At 43.7% G+C, this 23,582-nt stretch overlaps 3 protein-coding genes across 25 annotated transcripts in view; 2 read left to right on the forward strand and 1 right to left on the reverse strand.

Annotated features, from left to right (window-relative positions):
* The window catches only part of LOC120953509 (homeotic protein female sterile), a 168,897-nt gene extending 161,205 nt beyond the window's left edge, over window positions 1–7,692 (forward strand). For all 20 annotated transcript variants that reach the window (XM_049606899.1, XM_049606903.1, XM_049606890.1 and 17 more), the window contains 3 exons: window positions 2,266–2,423; window positions 2,511–2,577; window positions 4,116–7,692. In XM_049606899.1, coding sequence (XP_049462856.1) covers window positions 2,266–2,423; window positions 2,511–2,577; window positions 4,116–4,160 — 270 coding nt within the window. In that variant the 3' untranslated portion in view covers window positions 4,161–7,692. The remainder of the gene's footprint in view (window positions 1–2,265; window positions 2,424–2,510; window positions 2,578–4,115) is intronic.
* A 5,142-nt stretch (window positions 7,693–12,834) lies between these two features.
* On the reverse strand, window positions 12,835–14,543 carry LOC120951171 (MKI67 FHA domain-interacting nucleolar phosphoprotein). Its single transcript, XM_040369721.2, has 2 exons — window positions 14,245–14,543; window positions 12,835–14,178 (listed from the first exon to the last, which is right to left on the reverse strand). The coding sequence occupies exons 1-2, from the start codon at window positions 14,437–14,439 to the stop codon at window positions 13,081–13,083; spliced, it is 1,293 nt and encodes a 430-aa protein (XP_040225655.2). The 5' UTR covers window positions 14,440–14,543; the 3' UTR covers window positions 12,835–13,080.
* A 4,428-nt stretch (window positions 14,544–18,971) lies between these two features.
* Window positions 18,972–23,582, forward strand: part of LOC120947918 (CYFIP-related Rac1 interactor B) — a 36,973-nt gene continuing 32,362 nt past the window's right edge. The window contains exons 1-2 of one of the 4 annotated variants that reach the window (XM_040363746.2): window positions 18,972–19,101; window positions 21,056–21,493. In XM_040363746.2, coding sequence (XP_040219680.1) covers window positions 21,311–21,493 — 183 coding nt within the window. In that variant the 5' untranslated portion in view covers window positions 18,972–19,101; window positions 21,056–21,310. Of the gene's footprint in view, window positions 19,102–19,179; window positions 19,197–20,630; window positions 20,739–21,055; window positions 21,494–23,582 lie in introns of those variants that run through there. The other 3 variants (XM_040363747.2, XM_049606919.1, XM_049606920.1) reach the window with 3 other exon arrangements.

The raw sequence follows: 23,582 nt of genomic DNA on the forward strand, positions 1-23,582 counted from the left end.
AGCCCCACAGCTGCTGCTACTTCACTCTAGTGGCTTACCCATCCCCGTCAATGTTATTCCCCCACAAACCTACCGCCCATTAAGTCAAGCGCTGCCGAGGCCAATTACACGATTGAGAAACATCTAATCGCGCTCCTCTGCTCCTAATACTGGTGGGGCTCCTTTGCTCTATCGATTGATGCGGTTTGCCGGTCGGGGAATCGCTCGCCAACTTGCAAAGCTCAGCGAAAACTTTATCAATCGATCCTAGATCGGTTCGTGAGAGGAGTGGGCCGGTCCAACACAGCACTCTATCACGGCTGTTGTACTCGAGATGCTTTCGCTGGTGCAAAACACTCAAACACCACTACTCCAGGGAAGCGTGTCGGCAGGGGACGAGCCTTCAACGGGACGAGAATCCGCCAACGAACCGAAACCATTCAACCACTCTCCCTCTCTCGCTCTCTGTCTCTTTTTCTGTGTGTTTGTATACACGTTTGTACATTCCAATTCCAACCAAAAAAGAAAGAAAGAGAGGAAGAAGACCCGCGTAGGAAATGTATTTCATTTGCCAAACAACAGTTCCACCCTTTTACTGCGGGAGCGGAACTGTCGGAACGGGGATTTTTTGCTACGGCTTTTAATGAATTAATAAATTAGCATTATTTATTGCCGTTCAATTCACAGCCCCGCCTTTCCCCAAGGAGGGCACGAGCGAGGGGTGAAGGGAGCGTTCTAATTAAGCGAAACCGAAGGAAGCAATAATTCGTTTACTCCAAACGCACGAGCGCCTTAGGAAGAGGAAGAAGAAGATTTTTGTTTGTTTGAAGCCCAAAAATAAATACTCAGTTTTGAGATTGTTTTTGCCACAAATTCCGTAAAAGAAAAATGAAACCTTCATCATACGCACAAAATGGAGAAATATTCCCATTGCCATGCTTCTCCGATTTGTTGGAGAAGCGAACAAGAAACTCCTGTCAGCCATTTGTTAGCTAATAACAGCATACATTAAACCTACGCAGGAGACATTATTCATGGGCAGGGAAGAGCGTGTTTTATGCATGACACGTACGTGTGACTCACGACACACGTCCTGACGTCTGTTCCGTTGTGTTAATCCTTGAAGAAGGGAAAAACTGCGAAGATGACGTGTAAAAATTATAACCTCTGCCAGCTCAGGATGTGCCGATAGCAAAAAGACGTGGAAAAATCACACAAAAAAAACCCGCACATCATCTCTCTTATCATGGCCACACAGGACAAGTTGGCACGGGGGAAAAAACCCTCCCGCGATATGCCCCATGATCAAGTCCCACAGCGTGCCCTAATCATATCAAAGCTTTCATCAGTCCGCTTTCCAGCACACGGCATCGGTAAAGATTAACATATTTTATTTCAATATATTACCGTAACCGCGGATAATTTTACCATCAAAAGATGATGGAGAGAAAATTAGATATAGCTTCACCTTTCACCTTCCTCTCTCTCTCTCTCTCTCTCTCTCTATGTGTGCCACACACTGTCTTTGCATTCCGAACCAAATAGGTGCAAAGCGGGGTAACTTCTTGTGATGATTGTGTCAAATGTACTACCCCAAAACCCTGCTCTCTCTCTCGTCTTACGAAACTGGATCAGTGAGCTCTTCTTCTTGCCAGCGCACACATGAGCGCACATATGCTTCCTGCTCCTGCTCGTGTCCCAAATCAGTCCCTCCCTAATCGTGTAAAAAGGGCTCTACAACGAAGCGAACCAAGCGGTGAATGAAGAAGCGGTCTGCGTCTGCCACTTTCCTTTCCACAAGGCGAAGCGAAGCTCCCTAGGCGACGAGAGCAGCGGGCCTCTGCCTAACCAGCTGTAAGAATCCACCTCGGATGAAGTAATTTAATTTGCACATTTTATCCCAATGCTTCCGGGGGTTGAGCACCTTCCTTTCTTCCACTGCCTTCCAGCAGCAACCGCGGCGCCTCTCGAGCATGATAATCGATGACTAACTTTTGCACGGAAGCGAACGAGAGTTGCGAGGGAAATAGGGGGTGGAAAGGTTGAGTGAATTGGGGTTTGAATTTTTGATGAAATACTTTGATTACTGCGCGCTGAGGAGACGGCGAAGCAGGGCAAGTGATTACGTATCGGAACGATTGATTCTCACTCGTTGTGTCGGAGTTTTTTGCACCGAAAACCTTCGAAACTACTTTTGCTCCCGTATTTTAAGTCCCGGTCTTAAGTGGTGTTTAATTTCATGCGCTTCTATTCAATCCTCCTATTCTTCCCGGTTTCTTAACCTAGGCTGCTGCGCCGCTGCTGAAAACGCCACTGTCGCAAGCGCAGGCTCAGGCGCAGGCTTACTCCGCCGCCAGCTATACGGCTGCAGCGGCACGGGCTGCCTATGGGGCGGCCGCTGCTGCAGCGCAACCCACCGTGGCCGGCTACACCACCGTCGCTGGGTGAGTATCGTTTGCAACTGGTTGCTTTCCAAGAGGATGGCTTATTAATTCCTGCCGAACCGTTTTACTGACTCCTTTCCTCAACAGTTACGGACGTGCGGAGTATCCCGATCCATACCTGGGACACGGTATCGGACCCGTTCCTGGCTATGCGGTAAGCGTTGGTGCAATCATTACTGTAAGGTGTATCAATAAGTTCTGTGTAGGTTTCATAAGATTGTTTAAAAAACATGAATTGGTTTACTCCAGTTTTTGTGGAAAGTGCTTTCTAGAGATGCCTGTCGACAACTCCGGACGACACCGGACGACTCCGGACGATACCGACTCCGCGCGGAACTAGTAGTTCCCATATTCCCGGGGTCGGAATCTGACTAACAATAGTTGGAGTCGGATCGGAGTCGTGGGTGCGCTCCAGAGAGTACATCACTAGTTCACATGTTTTTTAGAACAAACGGTTTACAAATTATTGTTGAAACAGCTCTGGATACTCTTTAAATGTTTTGCAAATAACACAGGCTATTATGGACCAATTCCTATTCTGATCTATTATCTAGTTACTTGTTTGCTGCTCTAAATAATCCGCAAAATTCCTCCCTAACGGGCAGTTACTGCTTCAACTACTTCTAACTAAATGTTACACTAGGGCCAGTGGTCCTATGATGTGATAATCCACCTTATTCTACACCAAATCGTTACTTAACTAGATCTACTTGTACTCTATCAATCGAAATCTAACTGTGACTGCCAAAAAGTGAACCAAATTCGCTTAATAGCGTGCCGTATAAGCCTGTTCCGGCATCTACAACATCTTGGCACTATTAGGCAACAATCAGAGCATCGAAAGGAAACCCAGTTCTGAATGGCCGACGACCCTGAGTGACAAAAAGCTCCAAATGATGCTAAAAATGAATACCAAAGGGTTAAGTCACTACATCCCTGCGTTCGGGAGATCGATGTATTCGCGGCCATACAGTGCAATAATAGTACCTGGGAAACATGAACAAATTCCCCCAGCTTCATCTCATCTAAATTTGTTAGACTAACATGATGTAAAAGCTCTACTCCAACAATTTTGACGCTAAAACTGAGGAAGAATTGAAGAAAATCAAAGGTAGAGCATAAAATATGCCTACACGCATGTCTACGTCCGCCAAGGCGAAAATTCTGAATAACTTCTGGAAAAGGCAGCTCGCAAAGTCGTAGGTTAATTTTGCAAGAAAAAAATTAATTTTGCAAGAAAGCCAGTCGAAAAAAAGGCATTTTTTCCAATGCAAACGTTAAGTGCGATAAAATATTTACTAAATTAAACCGTACACGGAGTTGGAGTCATATGTACACACTGGATCTACGGTTGAGATTCGTCTATACATTACTGGTCCAACCTGAAGCTACTGGACTCGTTTTGACCTATTCAACAACTGTAAACTAATTCGAATTTTATGAATCTTAGGCCTAAACTATCAAAAACTAGTATAATGGGGCACTCCGAATCGTTGCTTGTACTTGTACTTGTACGTCATCACTTCTTGCAATTGGTTACACTGATCGTTTCTCAGATCAATCAGTTACATTTTCATCATCTTCAGTAGCTTCTGGAACAATCTGCACACGAACTTATTGATACACTCAATAGCACAACAACTATGAACTCAATGTATCATCATCACTAATTACGTCTATCGTTTCTTTTAGGCAACAATGTACCGAGGAGGATACAACCGTTTTGCGCCATACTAAGGTGCCCGCTGGCACCACTTACGCATACATAGACACACACCCACACAGCTTCCTTACTGGCTTCATGTATGCAGCAGTTAAACGGAAAACAACAAAAAACCAACAAAAGAGCCAAAGCAAAAGGCGTGCGTGCTTCGTAAGCTTGAAAACGTGCGCTCCAACCCCCCACCCAACCCAAATGCCCCACGGACAAGCGTTTGTTTGGAGGAAGAGAAGCTTCCTCCCCCCCTGTACACGAAAGCTAGTTGGAAAGGACATCGAGGATAGCAGCCCCCCTCATCAACGCTTCCCTTCATTTTCTCGGGTTGATGTACAAAAGGACAAAATTGGAAGTCGCTCTCTCTCCCTCTCATCCACTTTGAGTTTGATGATTTCGTTGGAGTAGCTCCATCTGCACAATCAGACCGAACGACGACGTGTTTAAACTACAAGTTTCATTGATTTTGCCTCCTTCACTATCCATTTTTGGAACGTAGTAAGGAGAGAGGAAGTTGAAGGCAAAAAACGCACAACAAAACTCCAAATGCAGCTAGCGGGGAGCGCAAAAGAAACAAACAAAAAGTAACATCGAAACCAAAGCACAACAATGGGAAGGTTTACGTAAGTAGTGGCCCCGTGCCCCGCTTTCCTTCTCCGTTTCAGGGAGAAACTAATGCACGCACAGAAACAAACACACATAAGCATAAGCATAAGCAAGGTGTATCATGAAGAACATCCGCAAGAAAAGAACAAAAACCGCGTCTTCCCCATTTGCGCAAACCGCGCAAGCCCTTGAAAAAGGTATGCGCGCGCATCAGTGCGGGCGTTCAGGAAGAGTGAGGTGTGTGAAGGAGGAGGAGGATGTGTGACTCAAAACTATGCGATTAGTGATTACAGTGTGTGTGCGTTTTTGTTTTTTTCGTCTATAATGTGTGTATTTTGTAAGCAGTTAGTTTAGTAGTAATATTCGGTATTGTTGTTTTGTTTACGCTTTTCTTTTCGTCGTCGTGCGTGCGTGCGTGTCCTCTTTGAAAGCAGTAGGATTAGTTTACCCCTCTCTCTTGTGGGTATATACAGATACTATGTTTCGTTTCGTTTTTCTTTTCCTTTGAAATATCGAGCTTCTGTCTCCATTTTCTTTCCTTTTTTTTTTGGTCGCTGGAGTTATAGTTACTCTCGCGTAAAGGCAGCTCTCTAAAAAATGTGCAACCAAAATGGCAAAAGAAACCCCCCAATCGCCATTGCAAAAACGAAAAATCGTTCGAATAATCTCACAGATCGCTTTCTTTTTTTTTGCTGATATTTTGAAACACCAAAGAAATGTGGCAACAAATGCACACACACACAAGCACAAATATTAGTCGGCAAAGTGGCGCTTATTAGTCCACACAAATATTATCTCAAAACCAAGAATCTCCTTTGAATATCTCTTTCTGTTGTTCTAACGATGGTTTATATTATATTCGTCTTGTATAGCCGGCAAGGTTTTGCCTCACTTTAATTAAGTAACTGTGTGTTTATGTGCTTTTTCCGTATGAGTGTGCTTCTTTTCTACTTTTTTCTCTCGCTAAACTCTCTTTAGTTTACAAGTTTCGCTTGTAACTTTGAAGTGACGCTAAAAAAACGCTTCTAGTAATACTCTGTTCGGCGTCATAAAGGTTAGGTCGTGAGTTTCCTCAATTTACAAACACACACACAGGAAGATAAAGTTTAGCTGTAAAAAAAAAAGAAGCTCAATTTCTACAAGAAAAACAAAAAACAAACTTCTCAATCGAGTCATCGACTCGCCTCCAACGAGAATTAAGGGAATACAGATCCTCACGCACAACTACTAGTTCTCGTCGGTTCCTTTCCTCTTCGGTTTTCCGATAGTTATTACTGTGTGCTAGCAATACACAAAAGGAAACATGTGATAATGAGTACACCTGCCGCTTCCCCCCAATACCAATATCGACACATCTTCCGTATTTATTCTTCCAATGAAAAAACTGAAAAAAAAAAACAAGCAAAACCGCGCACAATAGAACAAAATGATATCATCACGCACAGTATACGTAGAACTTTGTTGTTTGCCTTTAGTAATATTATAAATGTCCTGTAGTTTTGATTGTGTTTTCCCCAACCCCCAACCCCTCAAAACCAATCACCTCGTTTTTTGCGCACCCAAAAACTCTAAGATTAGAGTTGTTAGCTCTCGGTTGGCTTCCGAAAATGTGCAAGTCTTGTGACACATGTCTTGCGCATTTTGTGGACAATACGCTTGCGATACGCGTGTAAGAGTAATGAAACGAGTCCTCCAGAACTAGTGTAGCCATAGGTCCTTTACCAAAAAACAACTCAAATTGTCGTCCGTACTACGACGAACGATCACGAATCAAGCGCTCAAGTGAACCGTTTAGTCAAACCTTTTGTGCAAAGGTGTGATGCAGATGCTCCTTTAACTACACAAAACACACGCGCGTATCTAGATATATGTGAATGGCAGAAGGAAAGCAGGAACAACACACGATGTAGAGATACTTTAGTGTTGCCCCCCCCCTCGTACCCGTTGTAGCGTTGTAAGCGAAGGCGTGAATCCCAAAGTTGTAGAAAAGCAAAAGGCTCATTAACTCAAGCAGGAGAAAGCAAAGCGAATGTAAAGGGTATGATAATGAGATGGTGTAGCGAAGGAAAGCAGCCGAAGTGGTGTAATTTGGACAGAAATCTGTCGTTTCTAAGAAACCCCAAAACCGCGCCAATTCAATGTAACACGCAAAGGAGTAGAGAGTATAGTATATACATACGAAGCTGTATATGTAAAAGAAAACCCCTCCCCTGCCCAAAATTTCCCTTGCTCCCCCCCCCCCCCTTTTTACGCACTCATTTTCTGTGACTGTTTTGCAGGGAGCCAAAAATGTCAATGTGGTGTGTTTTTGTGTTTTGTTTGTGAAACTTCACTACCAAGCAGTGAAGGCGGCATTCACAGTATAATTCAAAACACACACACGCGTGCACACAGAAAGAATAGAGAATCCAAAGCCATTCAACGCGCCCCTTTTAGTGTATTAGAGAGAGACAGCGAAGAGCGATACCGTATATGATAGTAAAGACTCTTTTTTGTGAAAGAGAATGGGACGAAACGAAAAAAGGGGAAAGAAAACATGCAAGAAAAGTAAAGCACAAAGTAAACAAAACACACAACAAAAGGAGGAAAAAAGAAGTAAAGAAAAAGGAAGCAAAACAAAACGCCGAAACGAGAAGAAGAAAAACCGAGTTCGAGAGCAAACAAAACAAAGCAAAACAAAACAAAACAAAGCACACTGAAACAAATATTGTCAAACAGCGTCTCTTAAAGGTGAACGCAGGCCATATTAATCATTAGTCGGCAGGCGACAAAACAGCACACCATGCATCTCGGCGTCTCCCTCTACCCTCATTCTCTATCTCCTTCGCTCGGGGGGCTGAGATCGTTCGGTGTTGTGGTTATGCTGTTTGTGCCCGCAATTATCATATTTTGTTTTTTTTTCTCTTTTTTATTAACTTTACTATTTTATCGTAATTTTAAGATACAAAACATACACACAAACATGTGTGTGTGTGTGTAGTAGATTTGTAAGTCACAATTCTCTTTTCTTTTAGAGCGTATTTGTGTAGCGTATTCACGAGGAGATGGATCGCTTTTGTTAGTCAGCGTTTCAAAATCCCTTCCCTTCTGATCTTCTTCTCAATCTCACTTTCTCTCTCCTCTTTTGCTTATTTTTTTTATATTTCAAACGAGCTTCTCATATCGGGCTGTTTAGAAGAAAAAAAAAACAATGAATTTCGCCACTAAAATAAGCTTGTTTTTGTATACATCCATCGCTAACAGTGTAATTAGTTGAAACGAGCTTAATGTATTTTCGAGGGCACTGTTAAAATTTGTTTTGATTTGTGTACTGCTTTGGTAACAAAAGAAACCCCAATAATTACTAATAGCAGTAGCAGTAGCCACCAAACGGCTTCAAACTATTGCGGCTTCAAACCTTTCCGCCGCCCCCTTCCGCCGCATCCCTTACCAAGCATCACATCTCGATGGCGTGTTTGTGAAAGTAGCTTTAACAGCAGTACACCTACCAAGTTTTAGGCGCAACCGAAAACAAAACGCAAGGTGTGTGAAAAGGCATCGTTTTTTTCACTTCCCCCACTACCCCCTCGTTTTACCCGGGGGGGAAAAGAAATGGCTCAAAAACAAAGTAAAAACATTATTACCGTTTAGTAGTAGTAGAAGCAGTAGTAGTAGTAGTAGTAGTAGTAGTAGTAGAAGTAGTACATCTACGCGCTGCTACACACTCTACTAGGCTGTAGGGATGAAAAATTATAAAGACTTATGCAACAACAAAAAAAGAAATAAAAGAAAGAAAAGGGACAAAAGAAGAGTAGAAAAAAGAGGAGAAAACAAAACAAAAAATCATACAAATTGATTGCCACCGCCGCATCCACCTAATAATAACTTCCTTCCCTATTCATTCACTTCTCCCCCGTGGTTCTGTGTAATAGTAATAATAATATTAATAATGATAAAAATAATAATAATAATGATAATTATAATAGTAATGCATAGTCTTTGCTTGCGTGCAAGGGAAGAGATGAAAGTGAAGAAAACACAAAAGAAACAAAAAAAAAGAATCGATATATTGAAATATAATGAAGATTATCTCAGAAAGAATGCACACAAACACACAAGACATAAATAACAAAAAAGAAAGAAGAACCCAAAACCAAGAAAACATAAAGCAAATCTTAGTAGCAGCACACCATTTGGGAAGAAAGGAGAAGGAGAAGGAGGAGGAGGATTTGAAGGAAGAGAAGAGAAAGAAAAGGAAGGTGATAGAACACTGAAACAACAACAGAAAACGTGAAAGAACAACAGTAAAGAAGATCGCTCTCTGCTCTGCTCTGCTATCATACGCCACACAAACACGCAATGGAAAGGCAGGGGCAGAGAAGAAACGATAAATTTTAAGAAGATTAAAACATACACAACCACACGAGAGCGAGATGGGGCAAAACTGCATCATTCACTCTCGTTTTCGCCAAATTATTATTATTAATGGAAAAGAGAAGAAAAGAAAAGAAGAGAAACACAAACAACACTACACACCTACACACACACACACGATAATAAACAACATGCAAATACACGAAACAGCAAATGCGCATAAAACGAAAAAAAGGTATATAAATTTATTCTTACTCAATAGTGTTTAAATGGTGAAAAATAGGGCATTTCTGGTAAAAGTAGACAAGGCAAACAGGAACAGAAAACAAACACGAGGAAAAAATTGGTTGCAAATCTGACAACAGCAAAAAACTGTGAAAATACAGTTGATCAAGGAGAAAGGAGAAAACAACAACACAAGAAGAATGGGTGTGTGTGTGGGAAGAAGAATGTGGGCTTTCAATTTTGGTTTAAACTTTCACAACAAGATAACAAAAAACAACAGAACAGAAGCTAAATGAAATTATGAACAAAACAAGGAGAAAAGATAAAACAAAAATAGAGAAAAGAATAAAAAAACCAACAACAGCAAAAGCAAAGTTAATCGAAACTACATTAAACAGATGAATGAACTCGTAAAGAGAAATAGAACCAACTGCAAAACCAAAACCACAATAAACAAGAAAGTAAGCACACTGTAGAACGCCACCAGGTCAATGTAGAGTTACAACTAGCTGCCATCTTCCCTACTCTATGGAGAGTGAAGAAAGAGTTTTTAATTTGCCCCTTAAAGACACACACACCCACACACAAACCCACAGTTTTAGAAGAAGAAAAAAGTGAAGCAAAAAGAACGATGAAAATGCACCCCCACCACCACTTCACTTCACCCACTTCATAAACAACAACAAAAAAATGGTAGCAAAGAGCAGTAAATGCGGTAATAGTGTAAGTAAGTGAAGCTAAAACAAAAACAAAACAAAAACAAAACAAAAACAAAAGAAATCCGTAAAAAGAAAGTCCAAACAAATAAAAGAAATCCAAACAAATGAAAAAAAAGGAACGCAACAAAACCAAGATAATGTTCAATAGGAAAAGCATAAACAAACATAGTGCAAGGCAAAGAGGCGGTAGAAGAAGCATGCAAGATAGAAGGATAGAAGGTAAGGCGGTAAAATACTTGCAACTAGAAACTTTAAAACCAAAAATGAAAATGCTAAAACACAAACAGTAGGGATGAGATACAACAAAAAAAGAAAAACAACCAGTTTGTTCTGTAAACACAAATACACACATACACACATACAGCAGGAACATACGATACACACACACACATGCATACAGACGTACACAGAGAAAAAACGCATACAACATTTCACCAACATCATATTCTTCTTTTTTTTGTAATAAAATTTTCATAAAATGCCAATGCCGCTTGTGTAAATTTCTTACCCTGTACCATCATTGCTTTTGTGTAAAGTGTGTAAAAACTATCCGAACTTATTGTTACTTACTTCAATTTCCGATTGGAGATGGATGCCCAAGGTGCACTAGGTCGTTCGATGACATTACTGTGACTGTGAGACACCGGCAGAGCCTACTTTTCCAGTAGCTACTTCCTACCAAGTTCACCTCCAAGGCGTTCTCAACGGGGAGGGTGCTTGTCTCCATAGTACTGCCTAGTAGGGGAATGTAGGTAAAGACGGACACTGCGGGTAAGATGGACATTTCTCATAAATGCATGAAAAAGGTAATTTTCGAGTAATTCAACAATGTAGAATCCAAACTAAAGGTAAAACAACACATTTGAGAACATTTTTGGCATAATATATATAAAATTGGTAGAATCCACGAACAAAACAAATTTTCAATCATGTGCACCCTTGTGGATCTAATTTGACTACTGCCGATCTTAAGCTCTACAACTTGTATTGTTTATATTTCCGGAAGTTTTATTTCATGAATGAGTTGTCGTGATCATTAATGAAAAAAAACTGGCGAAAGAACGAGAATGAAAGCAATAAAAATCTTGTTTTCTGGTGGTTTAAACATCCCGACACCAAAGCGGGAGAGACTGACACCTTGTTGTAGGGAAAGATGGACACCGAACTTATTGATTTTTTACATCTTATATCAATTGGTGATGAATATATCTCTTTAAATACCTTAAATAAGGGTATTGCGAAGCAATAAACCAATCAGCAATTAGAGAAAGTATTGAAATAAGTGAGAAATGAAACACCGGTCAAAATAGTAGCCATTCGTTATGCTATTACTCGCTCGACGCTGGTGAGGCGCTTCACGAAATCCAATATCTTCTCACGACTTGGACAACTTTAAGCTATAAAAAGATAAGCCATTGATACGACATCGTGCAGGATGTCTGATGAGAAATTCTATGGGATTACAAATATAAAATTTTGGAATTTGACATGGTGGAAAATGGCTTTAACTATTAACAAGTCCCTCCAAAATGCTGGGGTCGTGGACTTTCCGCGGAGTAATTTCCCAAAATGAAGTTCTGGACTGTTGTTCTGTAAGCTAGAGCAACTTCAGCTTTTAATGCGCGATATTTCAATAATGCCTTTGATTCTGCACTCTACGTTCTATTAGAAGCGGTGCTTACAATTCATAAATTCACGGCTGAATGAATCGTCGTTGCAATTGGCCTAGAATAGGTTTATGTACGTACCAGGATGTGGAAAGCAATAGGATATGTTAAAATACTATAAACCTCCCCAATTTCCAAGGTTTTTTGTAGGTGTCTATCCTACCCTTCATGGTGTCCATCTATCCCATATCAGGTGTCCGTCTTACCCGAACATTTCAAAACTGCACGAAAACACATTTTCTGATTAAACATAAGTGTAAGATAATGTATGCACTAGTGATGTGCTGTTTGGAGCGCACCCACGGCTCCGATCCGACTCCGACTATTGTTAGTTCGATTCCGACTCCGGGAAAATGGGACCACTAGATCCGCCCGGAGCCGTAGTCGTTCGGAGTCGTCCGGATTCGTCCGGAGTCGTCAGGAGTCTTCCGGAGACACCCGGAGTCGTTCGGAGTCGTTCGGAGTCGTCCGGAATCGCCGGAGTCGTCCGGAGTCGAACGACTCCGAACGACTCCGAACGACTCCGAACGACTCCGAACGACTCCGAACGACTCCGAACGACTCCGAACGACTCCGAATGACTCCGAATGACACCGACTCTGGGCGACTCCGGACGACTCCGGACGACTCCGAACGACTCCGAACGACTTCGAACGACTCCGAACGACTCCGGATGACTCCGACTCCGGGCGCCTCCGGACGACTCCGGACGACTCCGGACGACTCCGGACGACTCCGGACGACTCCGGACGATTCCGAACGATTCCGGATCTTTCGAGATGTATGACTCTTATGAGATTCATGAGTCTTTTGAGATTCATTAATCTTTTGAGATTCATTAATCTTTCCAACAGAGATTCAGATTTATCGAATCATTTCAAAGAATCAATCTAATTCATGAATCAGAATCAGATTTACCCAACACTACTGCCCAGCATTGAAAGTTTCGTCGTCCACAGGCTACGTTGATTGGTGGCCACTGATGGAACCTTCCTTCTATATCATCAGTCCAGCCAACATTATTCGAGTTCAGACAGATTTTAATTTGATCTAACACCAAGGATTTCACTTCGGTCCTCTGTTTTTTGTTCTTTCAAATCTCCTTCCATTTAACTTCATAGCTAGAATTTGATAAGGACTAAATCATATGTTTAGCCATTTGCCGCCCGAAAGCGATTTATTAATATTGAATAAACTCCTTTCTCTGCTGTGACATTACACTACAAGGCTTGGTTTACTTTCGCCATGGCTAGCAACGAATTCTAGCATACCCACATCATCATGCCCTTAGCAACGGCTTACTGCTATGTACTCTTTCATTCTCCTTTAAAGAGTGCGCGTTAACGATAACCGCTTCGTTTTCGCAAACGGTCCTACTTAACCTTTTTCCCTACCTTAGCCGGCTTCACTTCCTTTACAGCATCGACCCGCTTGGCTTTCTTACCAACCGGGGCCGCACTTTCCACGCTCAGCTCTTCAACTTTGTTCTTCTTCACCAGCGAAAGCTTTTCCTTCTTCGCCGCCTGCTTTGCGGACACACCACCTCCACCAGCCACCAGCGGCTTCTTCGCCTTCGACAGGGGAAGCTTCTCTCTCTTGCGTAGCTTTTTGTCCGGCGTATCAGCTTTCTTGTTTTCCTTAGCCGCCGTTGTGCCCGGTTTGTTGACTCCCTTTTCCTGCTCTAATTGTTTCATCTTTTCCTGCGCTTTCTTCACCGCACTTGCCTTACTCTCCTTGGCGGGCTCCTCCTTCCCGACCGGTTCCACCTCCTGCCAGTCCGATGGTGTCAGTAGCGTGAACGCCTCATCCTCCTCATCGTCACTTGCCTTTCCGTTCGTGTCTGCTGCTGCCTCCGTTTCCTCCTTCGCCTTCTGTGCCTTCTCCTTAGGTTGCGGTTGCGGTTTCGGCATTCTAGCCAGCTGGATCGCGTGCCGCTGTTGCAGATCCGTGACCGTTTGCTTCAACTTGGACAGACAGCTCGCCACCTCGGCCACCTCGATGCCCGCCTCGGTCAGCTCCTTCTCGGCTCGCATCAGTCGGCTAATCTGTTTCCTACAGCGCACACTGCTCTCCACACTGCCCACGTACCCGTTGGCGCGCTTCACCTGCGCCTTCAGCCACCGCTGGTAGGCTTCCGTCTTTTCGCCCTTGGAATCGTACGCTTTGCCGAAGTTTTTCGGTATGTTAAACATTCGCTTGGGCAGCAGGCTCGTCTTCAGCACGCTGTTGAACATCATGTAGTTGTTGACGGCGCTCGCCGCAATGTCCGCCACCTCGTAGAACCGGAACTGCACGTACCCGTAGCCCTTCGAGCGTTGCGTTTTGCGTGACCGGGCCACGGCAACCCGCATCACTTCGCCAAACTGCTCGAAGAACTGTCGCAGCTCATCCTCGTAGAAGCCTTTCGGAAGATGCTTGATGAACACAATGCCGGATCCTTTTTTGTTGCTTATCTTTGCTGGTTGCTTGGCCTAAAAACAGAAAAAAGTATGAGTAGGACAATCGTTTGCCAGCTGTTAGTAACTTAGATAATGTACCTTTTTCTCCTTTTTCGGCTCCTTTTTCGGTTCTTTTTTCTGCTCCTTTGGCTGTAGGTTGCCGGCGATTCGCTTCCTAGCATCACGTTGCCGTTTCCGTAGTCGTCTGTGTTTCTTCTTTTCCTTTCCCACTGCTGATGCTTTTCTGTCGGCCACCACCGGCTTGGCGGTGGTTTCAGTTTCCATTGCGGTCATTTTGCCTTATTATTTCTGAACAAAAATTACCACCTTTTTAAAAACTACGCACCACGAACCGACAACGTTATTTTCCCAAAAGCGCGTGTTTCACATTGATTGTTGACAGCTGAGTTTCGGACGGCGAGGTTAGATCACTGTGAACAGTTTGACAGCTAATGCCTCGATAATGCGTCCGCCATTGAACCGGCATGCTGTGTGTGGTTGGAATTGATACCAAAATATAAACACAAACTCACAGCATTTTCACCTTGCAAGAACCATCTTCTTGAAAATTATAAACGATTCAATGCAAAGAGTGTTATAGATACTATATGAATTGCACATTGCTATTAATTGTACGTTGAAATGTGAGAAAATACACGAACTTATTAAGAAGTTTGGCCATAATACAGTGAGACGCCGTTTATTCGGGTTCCTTTTATCCGGCTGTTCGTTTTTCCCCATTGTTAAATTCTTGGATAATGTTGAATATAAAAACTAAAGTCTATAAAACCTGGCTAGGTTTTACCAAAATCTAATGAAAACTTCAAAACAAATAAAAAAAATTGTGATAAAACATGTTCTTTGACCCATTATCCGTGTTATTCTAGCAACCGAACAACATCAATGTCGTGATTATCAAACATTTGTTATTTAAAAAAATATTATTGACCTTTTCGCAAGCGCCACAGAATAAGCTTAAACGACTGGAAAATCAAATATCCTTAAAAAAATGAAATCTCCATAGCTTCACTGGTTTGCTCAATAGATGGCGTATTATAATGGCTCATCGTTATATTGCTGTCCTTTGCTTGCAATGAGTGCCGTTCTAATTCTAGCGATGCATAACTCCAATGTACGCTATTGCCTCCGGTCCGCATTAATAGCTAATATCGGAGAATACCTGTATATACAGCAGGCGGAATCACCGACAAACCGACGTGACACTGGCGTTACAAAAGTGTCCCACACGAAAGTACTGTCATTTACCAGTGAGGCGATCATTTCTGTCAAAGTAAGCTCTGTTCACTGCTGCTTCGATGTAAACAACTTTTCTAAGTACAAATTGCGAAGGAAGTGTGAGGCACGATTTTGTGAGAATTATTGGACAAAACACCAAGAAAAATCGTTTTGTAAGTTTCCAAATCAATGCAAAAGATGTGAGAAGTACATAAAACAATATACATTGAAATTTGCGAAGAAAAACAATAAGGAGATTTAGCAGTTTCTTTTCTGTGTCAGTGTAGTAAGCGAATCATTATAGAGATGGCGCTAGTGTTTAACGTATTTTCATTTGAAATAAGGAGACAACTTTTGAAGCTCATTTTGTTCGAAGTGTCACGTCGGTTTGTCGGTGGCGGAATTTCTCACCCACAAATTTCTATTTGTGTATTTTTGGCCTAACACTGTTTTTAAACGACAGCACGACCTTGGAGCCTATAAATCATACTGTTACTCACAATTATTTTTTATAGAATAAATTATATCTGATATTAGCAGCATATAACAATCGTATACTGCAGAACAATGGACATTGTAGACTTTAAATTGGGAAGAAGAAAAAATATAGTAGAACTGTTGTGGACAGACCGCTGCCTCATCCTGAGGGCTCACTGTTGACAGCAGGGCTGTCATCCTGTGACGTCCTCAGTGAGGATCGCGGTGCGAGCAGGACCAGTCGTCCTCTCCCCGCATTGCGTGTGTGTTGTTTATATTATTTATTACCAATGTTAATTGTATTATCCATACCAAAGATAGGAGTAAATATACACATATTCTGTTTGTGTCGTACATCGTCTATGTTTTGTTTTGTGCGGACACAACAGTGGCGACGAGGATGGGATCCTCCTCGCGTAGGGGGGGATCCTAAAAGGACCGACGTAGCAAGGAGACCACCATCGCGGTACCACCATCGCGCAACCGCCATCGCGCAGGATTGGCACGCTCGGGGCTTGCACGAAGCCCCGAAGGGATCCTCACTCCGCTGCAGCGTATTCCGGCCAAGGCGAGGGGACATTCCGCCTTGGAGCGACGACACACGGCATCACCGCCGCCCGCTGCAGCTTCAACGGACACACTGGTGCAGTATTGTCGTTGCGGCATCACGGCCGCCCCTGCTGCACCAGCATCATCGTCGAGCCCGGTGAGCAGACACAGTGCTGAGGCATTTCGGCTGCCCCCTGTGCGTCTTCATCGCCGGCGCTCCAGCTGCACAGGTGCATCTCGACGGCGACACCACTGTCGCCCCTGGGCAGCAACATCGTTCGTATGTGTCGCGGGTCACAGTCGTCGTGCGCGGCATCACGGTCGCCCCCTGTGCACCCACATCATCATCATCACCATCACCATCATCCTGCGCGCCCTGCACAGCAGTTCACTGGCAGCGACATCACGGTCGCCCCTGTGCAGCGGTACGGGCTGAGCGGTCCAAGCGCGCGCGGCACCACGGCCGCCCCCTGCTCAGCCGCACATCGACGCCCCAACGGCAACAGCATCCGGAGAGCTGCCTCATCAGCATCATCGACGTCCGGAGCAACAACAACAACACCAACAGCAACAACAAAAAAAACAACACCGCAGCGGCTGCAACGGAACGAGCGAGCGCAGCACATCGGCTGCCCCCTGTTGCAGCCCGCAACGCTCATCCCGTTCGAGCGTTAGACACGGAGGCCAGTCAGCACTCTCCCCCGTTTTACACAGCGCCACTTGAGCCGTACGCTTGCCACGCCGGTTTTAATTACATTAAAACCGCTGCGTCGGCTTAAGCCGTACCAGCTTAATTAAAACGGGGAGATGTTGTGGACAGACCGCTGCCTCATCCTGAGGGCTCACTGTTGACAGCAGGGCTGTCATCCTGTGACGTCCTCAGTGAGGATCGCGGCGCGAGAAGGACCAGTCGTCCTCTCCCCGCATTGTGTATGTGTGCGTTTCTACTTATTACGTGTTATTGTATAACGATACCAAAGAGTAGAATAAAATATACATATTCTGTTTGTGCCGTACCCACCGTTCTCATGATACATTTGTGCGGACACAACAAGAACGTCTACTATCCGGGGATGGATTAACTGGCGAACGGCTTAACCGTGCACTTGAAATTTGACACTTGGTCTATCGTGGCGAACATTTTCTGCGATGAACGGGTAAGCAAAAACATTTGTTGTGCAGCTATCTAGAGTCTAGTGATGTTTTTAACTTCATTTTTTTATAAAGAACAATTGTTAAATCTATTATTATTGATTTGAAAATTATTCTATCAGTGATTAATCGATTGGTTTAAGGTAGATTCTTAGCAAAACCAGTAGATTTCATAATTTTTATATAAATTTGACATTGCTTGGACCATGAAAATCGATTAACCGGCATTCACCCGGTCCCGAGCTGGCCGGATAAGGCCCGTGTCTGTGCTCCATCGGATGCGATTTTATCGGAAGGCCTGTCAAAATTTTATATGGGATTTTACAGGTAACGTCGGACGTGCGATTTCGTCGTACGACGGAATCAACAATTTTTGATTTCTTCGGACGCCGCACCCGAATTTATCTGTCAAACTAAATGTGTGGTGTTTTGTAGGAACAATCTCAACTTAATTTTTCATAATCGTTATATTATTAAAATCATCCAAATAATCGCAATATTATACGAAAAAGCGTTTGACAGCACGTGCGATAAAATCGCATGCGATGGAGCACAGACACGGGCCGAATCGACATTCTACCCCAAATAGCCAGAATTGCTCAAGCAGCCAATTTTGTCATGCTAAAGATCGCTGCTTGAATTCGCCTTTTGCAGTAGATAAACAGCATCAAAGTTCCAGGTGAGTCTTTCAAACAGCGCTTAAGCAGCTTCCTTACGCCAGGGTACCGGGGATTATTTTTCTTTATATTTTATTTTCAAGCAAGCGTCATCGATTAAATAAACAACAGGATTTGTTTTGTTTGTGTACATCTGTATATTTTTAAATCCTTAACATTCATGAATTATACAAAATTTCACACAATTTACTGTACAATCTCAATCACTTCACTCAATATTCCTCCTTCAAATAACTTAACTAGCTTGGGCAGTAGCAACGAGACGATTGACGGCACCAGTCTTTGACACTTTGACAAGACCCACCTCGTACCGATGTCATGCATTAAAAAGCTGTAAAGTTCCACCAAGTTCGGTACGCTTTCTTAACAAGCCTTAAGGTTCCAATATGAACCATACACATCAGGCTAATCAGCTACAAGGTTCCTGAGAGTACCATGTGCTTGTTAAAAAGCTCCATAGTTCCGCAAAGTACCGTCTATCTCATAATGAGCCACAAAGTACGACATCGGAACGATTTTTCGTTAAACAGCCCGTTAAACAGTTTGGGTACTGTACTCCAAGCAAATGCTGTCAGTTTACTTTTCTCCCGTGATGCCGTCACGTGTAAACAGAGCATAAGGTCGCACGCGGAGACAACTGTCAGCTCCCTTGGCATGTGTTCGTGAGCGCAGCTGCCATGACCTTACCTGCCGTTCACTGCATTCTTGTTCGGTGGTGGTGGGCTGCTGCTGCTGCTGCTGTTCGTACTTGTTCGCGGACTAAAGACAAGTCTAGTTCGAAACGCCGTCGCTCGTTGTGTGTCCGTGCATGCACGCGAAAGCTGAAAGAGCTCGGTCCCTGCTACCAGTGATTAATTCGATAAAGGTAGCCTTGGAAAGATAATTCCACCCAGTTGTGCGGCGTGTCCAGTGTGATTCGAGTGCTATTGAAATGCCAAAGAAATTTGGCCAACCCGCAAAGTTTGTTCATCCCAAAACCAAGCACAACAGCACCCGTGACACATACCACCAACCCCAATCCAGCAACTCTATCAAGAGCAATTAGAATGGAATGAATCTACAGTGAATGACCAAACACACGACAGTGGGGGGGCGGGGGCTGTTTGTGTGCGAACGGAAAACAACACACAAACCTTGCCGCTTTAGTTGTGGAGAATAAATTAGTTTAATCGAACAGTGCAAACCAGTGCTTACTACTACTGCGCTGGTGTGTTTGGGAGGGAAGCGCACCCGCCGCCTGTCACAAAGATTCTTTTTTTCCGCTATTCATCCCCCGCGCTGTGTGTGTGCGTTGTTGGTGTTGTTGGTGCTGCGCTCGGTGTGTGATAGTGTGGTGATAAAAAAAAATAGTTAGCAACGGTATCCAATTCCATATTCCGTCGTGGTGTGTGCCGCTCTGTTTGCGCGCGCCCCCAGACCCACTTCACTGGGTTAAATACAGTTGAAGCAAAACGCACCAGTTTACAACGCGACGCATATGCACACAAACACACACACACACACGCACGCAGACGCTGGCAGGCACGCATACATGGCGGATCAGCAAGGAAGTGGTGTGTTGATAAGGGCAGCCTTCCTTTTACGGTGATGCTGGGCTGTGTGTGGTAGGCGCTGCTGGAAAGATTCTCTCTCTCTCTCTCTATCTCGATGTTTCATCTCGCGCTCACCACAATAGAGCGAGAAAGGGATAGTGAATGTATGTGCCAAGAATGGATAATTGTGCATTTTGGATACACCGATCTATGCGCGCGTGTGTGTGTGTGCGTGTCCTTGTAAAGTTGTGTGAAAATTATGATATTTTTTGCAGAGAGTAATAGAGAAAGAGAGCGAGTGATGGGAAATTAAACTAATTTTTGGGAAATTATGGCAAATTGCTTCACCCTCCCAATGACGAGCAATGGTACTACAAAAAAAAATGCCAAAAATTGCACACACACAGCGATGGAGTAGCGCAAGAAGCACACAAGCCAAACAAAAACATACCAACACTGGTACCTCCCAAAGGGTGCACGCGTTTGTTTTATGAACCCTCCTGTGTCCGTAGGGCAAGCACTTCGCACGTGTGTGTGTGTGCATGTATGGGTAAGGGTCCCAAGGTGGTCATAAGCGAATACACAGACACAGGGTATGCCTAACGTTTGTGTGCAAGGACAAAGGATGTAGCTTCACCGCTTCTGGGAAGGATTCTGGCTGATGAAAAAGTTTGCCAAATCACACAGTGCGTCCCAGCTGTTGTTTCAGAAACAGCATGCCGAAACAGAGAGAGAGAGAGAGAGAGAGAGAGAAGAACAAATGTTTCCACTTAAGAAGCGAAATCTTGTACATTTTCTAAATTCCATCGTGCTTTTCCTTTTCATAAAAAAACCTCTCATTTCAAACTTTTTTCGCGTGAAACATACTTTTGGCTTGGCTTGCTATGCTCTGCCTAAATGCTACTTGCACACGCGGTAGTACCAATCCCAACTACCCCTCGGCAGGAGGTCAGGAGAAAAAAAAAGGAGTGTGAGTATTTTTAACGTGGTGTGTATGTGCGTGCCGTGTCTGTATTTTTGCCTGGTGGAATTATTTTTGGAGATTTCGTTCTTTGTATAAATAAGTTTCGCCGCCCATCGTGGGAGAGCTTTCTGTGAAGGTGTTTTGCGGGTGCAATGATACGATGGGGCGCCCCGAAAGGCGCCCGTTCCATCCGAGTAGCCACTGACTTGTGTGAGGGGGCAACGTTCAAATGTCATTTTCATGCTAGGACAAGACCACGCTGTGATTGTGTGTAGGAAGTGATTAATGTAATTAATGTGTATTTTGTCTTTTTATCTTAAAAGTAGTTACAAAATAGTGTAGTGAATCATAAAACAGAAACCCAACAGTGAGAGTGAGAATTTCGTACGAAAGTGAATAAACGGCATTAGTGTGCCCCCGCGTGCGTGTGTGTGTGTTTGTGCTCGATTGTGATTAGTTGCTGCTGTTGGAGAGCAAATTAAGAAAAAAAAGCGTCAGGTGTGTAGTAATTGCTCCGATCGTCGCATCGAAAACAGAAGAGAAAAAGCACACACAAACACACACAGAAACAGTGAGTCATGGGGAAGTTACTGAGCCTGCTGGCACGGGATGAATCAACCTGCTGCACACCGAAAACGTACGACGTGTTTCTCGACTTTGAAAATGCGGCCCCGACCGACCTGGAGCGGGAGGTGTACGAGGAGGTCGACCATGTCCTGCGCCAGTCCGAGATCGTGCTGGACGAGATTCAGTGTTACAAGGTAGGTTGCGTTTGTTGTTGATGAGGTGGAGAAGAAGCAAAGGCACTGTACACAGCAACGTACACAAAGAAAAGCATTTCCCAGCCCGACTGGAATGAAAAAAAAGCTCTCCTCCGTTCAAGAAGCAAACGGAGGGAGTGCGGGAAACGGTTTATGTTTATCGTTCCGGTCGTTCACGGGAGGATATTGCGTGCGAAGGATGGTGCCATTTCTTTGCTGCTTCTTTTGTCTGGATCCTGCACAAGAAGCGTCCCGTTGTGCAAGGCAGCTGGTGTGGCAGACGCTCACGGGAGACAACTATAAGCTCTCCGAAGCGAGCAACAGAGAGAGATAGAGAATGAAAAAAGGGATAAAAAGGGAGAGAACGTCCACCAAACCTACCCCAAAGTGTGTGTGTGCTCCACTTGGTTAATGTTCGACCCCAAAAGGAGGGTGATGGTATGCTGCCGCTGCTGCTCATTGAAAACCCGCCATTTGTTGATTGCTTCCCTTCCTTATCACGCACGTTTACGCTGATAATGATAAAAACTCGCTGACAGTGGCACACAACAACTGGCCCGAGCAGTAGCAAGCAGGCAACAACACCCCCCCGCCCGAAAGGGCTTTTACCCTTTCTGCTGTTTATCTTGCGCTTGCTGGTGGTATGTGTTGGGCTGAGCTCTGAACTTGTACCAGTTTCTTTACACTACGTGGTTTACCCTGGCACGACCCTTGGTGGTAACTCCACATCGTCGTGATAGCTTTCGCGATTGCTCGTATACGAGTGTATGCGTGTGTTTGTCCCTATAACCTTCAATCTGCACAAAGCTTGCTTGGGATGAAAGCTGGTGCATTGGAATTGACACTCTCTACTGCACAGAGGATAAGGGCGTGCTGCTTCTTGCACTGTTGTTTTGAGCTCGATTGTGCCATTTTGAAGACGAGAACCTTAAATTGGAATTTATTAGACGAGTCACAGCCACAGGACCTGGATTCTAGAAGCGTTAAAACATAGAAAACCTCTTCTTCTCTGTAATACAATTCTACTAAAGGCAGTTCAGCGTTACGTTCCAGCTGTTGCTTGGATGCTTTTTGTTTAGGTTGGACACAAAGTGTATGAATATCAGGTGGTCTCATAGCCTGTTTTTCATAGCAAAAGTTGAACGTCACTTTTTGACAGCATGGGTGAAAACATTTCCCCAAACAAGCTTTCTGACGACTTGCCTTACACACAAACAATCTTAGAATCTTCGTTATTTGCACTGAAATACCTTAAAAAGCACTCAAAATATATGTTACTGTAAGCTAAACCAAATCTGAACTAATTAAAATCCATTTTTGGATCAAAATAATGCCGTCGATGAGGACACCAATGTGTACTACGTATGTGTTGCTAAGAACAAAGCGAACGGTTCCTATGGAAATTCACTTCACCCATTCTGTCAAAAGGAGATTTTTTTGATTTCGAAATTAGTTGTCAATTTGTATGGGACGAGACCACCTGATATTCATACACTTTGGTTGGACAACGCATCTTCGACCTCGTTTAGGGTGATTTGAGAAGTCAAATCACCAGAAATCAAAAGTCAAAAGTGTCCCACTTTAGGTAGCCCCTACTGTAGGTCCGGATGTATGAAAATGTCGTGGCATCATTTCTGTAAAAATGTAACAGCCACAAATAACCGTTTAGGGGTAACGGGTCCTACCGGTCCATACAGGATTTCGAGACTTACCGAGTACCACGCAATTGGATAGGCCCATACGAGGCTTGAACCCACGACGGGCATGTTGTTAAGTCGTCCGAGTTGACGAGATAGTACCTTGCGACTCCCCGATGTAACATAAAAGCAAATAGGAAATTCAAATACAGTGAACCCTCTCTTATTTGACACCTCTCCAATTTGAGAAACCTCTCTTATTTGAACATTTTTCACAGTCCCTTGATTTCCAGTACATTTTTGTCCCTCTAATTTGGAAAACCTCTGAAATCTGTGTCCCTCTTATTTGAGTATGGTGTTGCCATGGTTATTGAAAGATGTATGCTCAAATTAGCGATTCTGTTCGCAGTTTCCTATAGCAACAGTTAAGGCTGCATACTAAATGTTCTGTC

Source organism: Anopheles coluzzii, chromosome 2 (genome assembly GCF_943734685.1).
Source record: "Anopheles coluzzii chromosome 2, AcolN3, whole genome shotgun sequence".
In the NCBI taxonomy this organism is placed as follows: Eukaryota; Metazoa; Arthropoda; class Insecta; order Diptera; family Culicidae; genus Anopheles; species Anopheles coluzzii.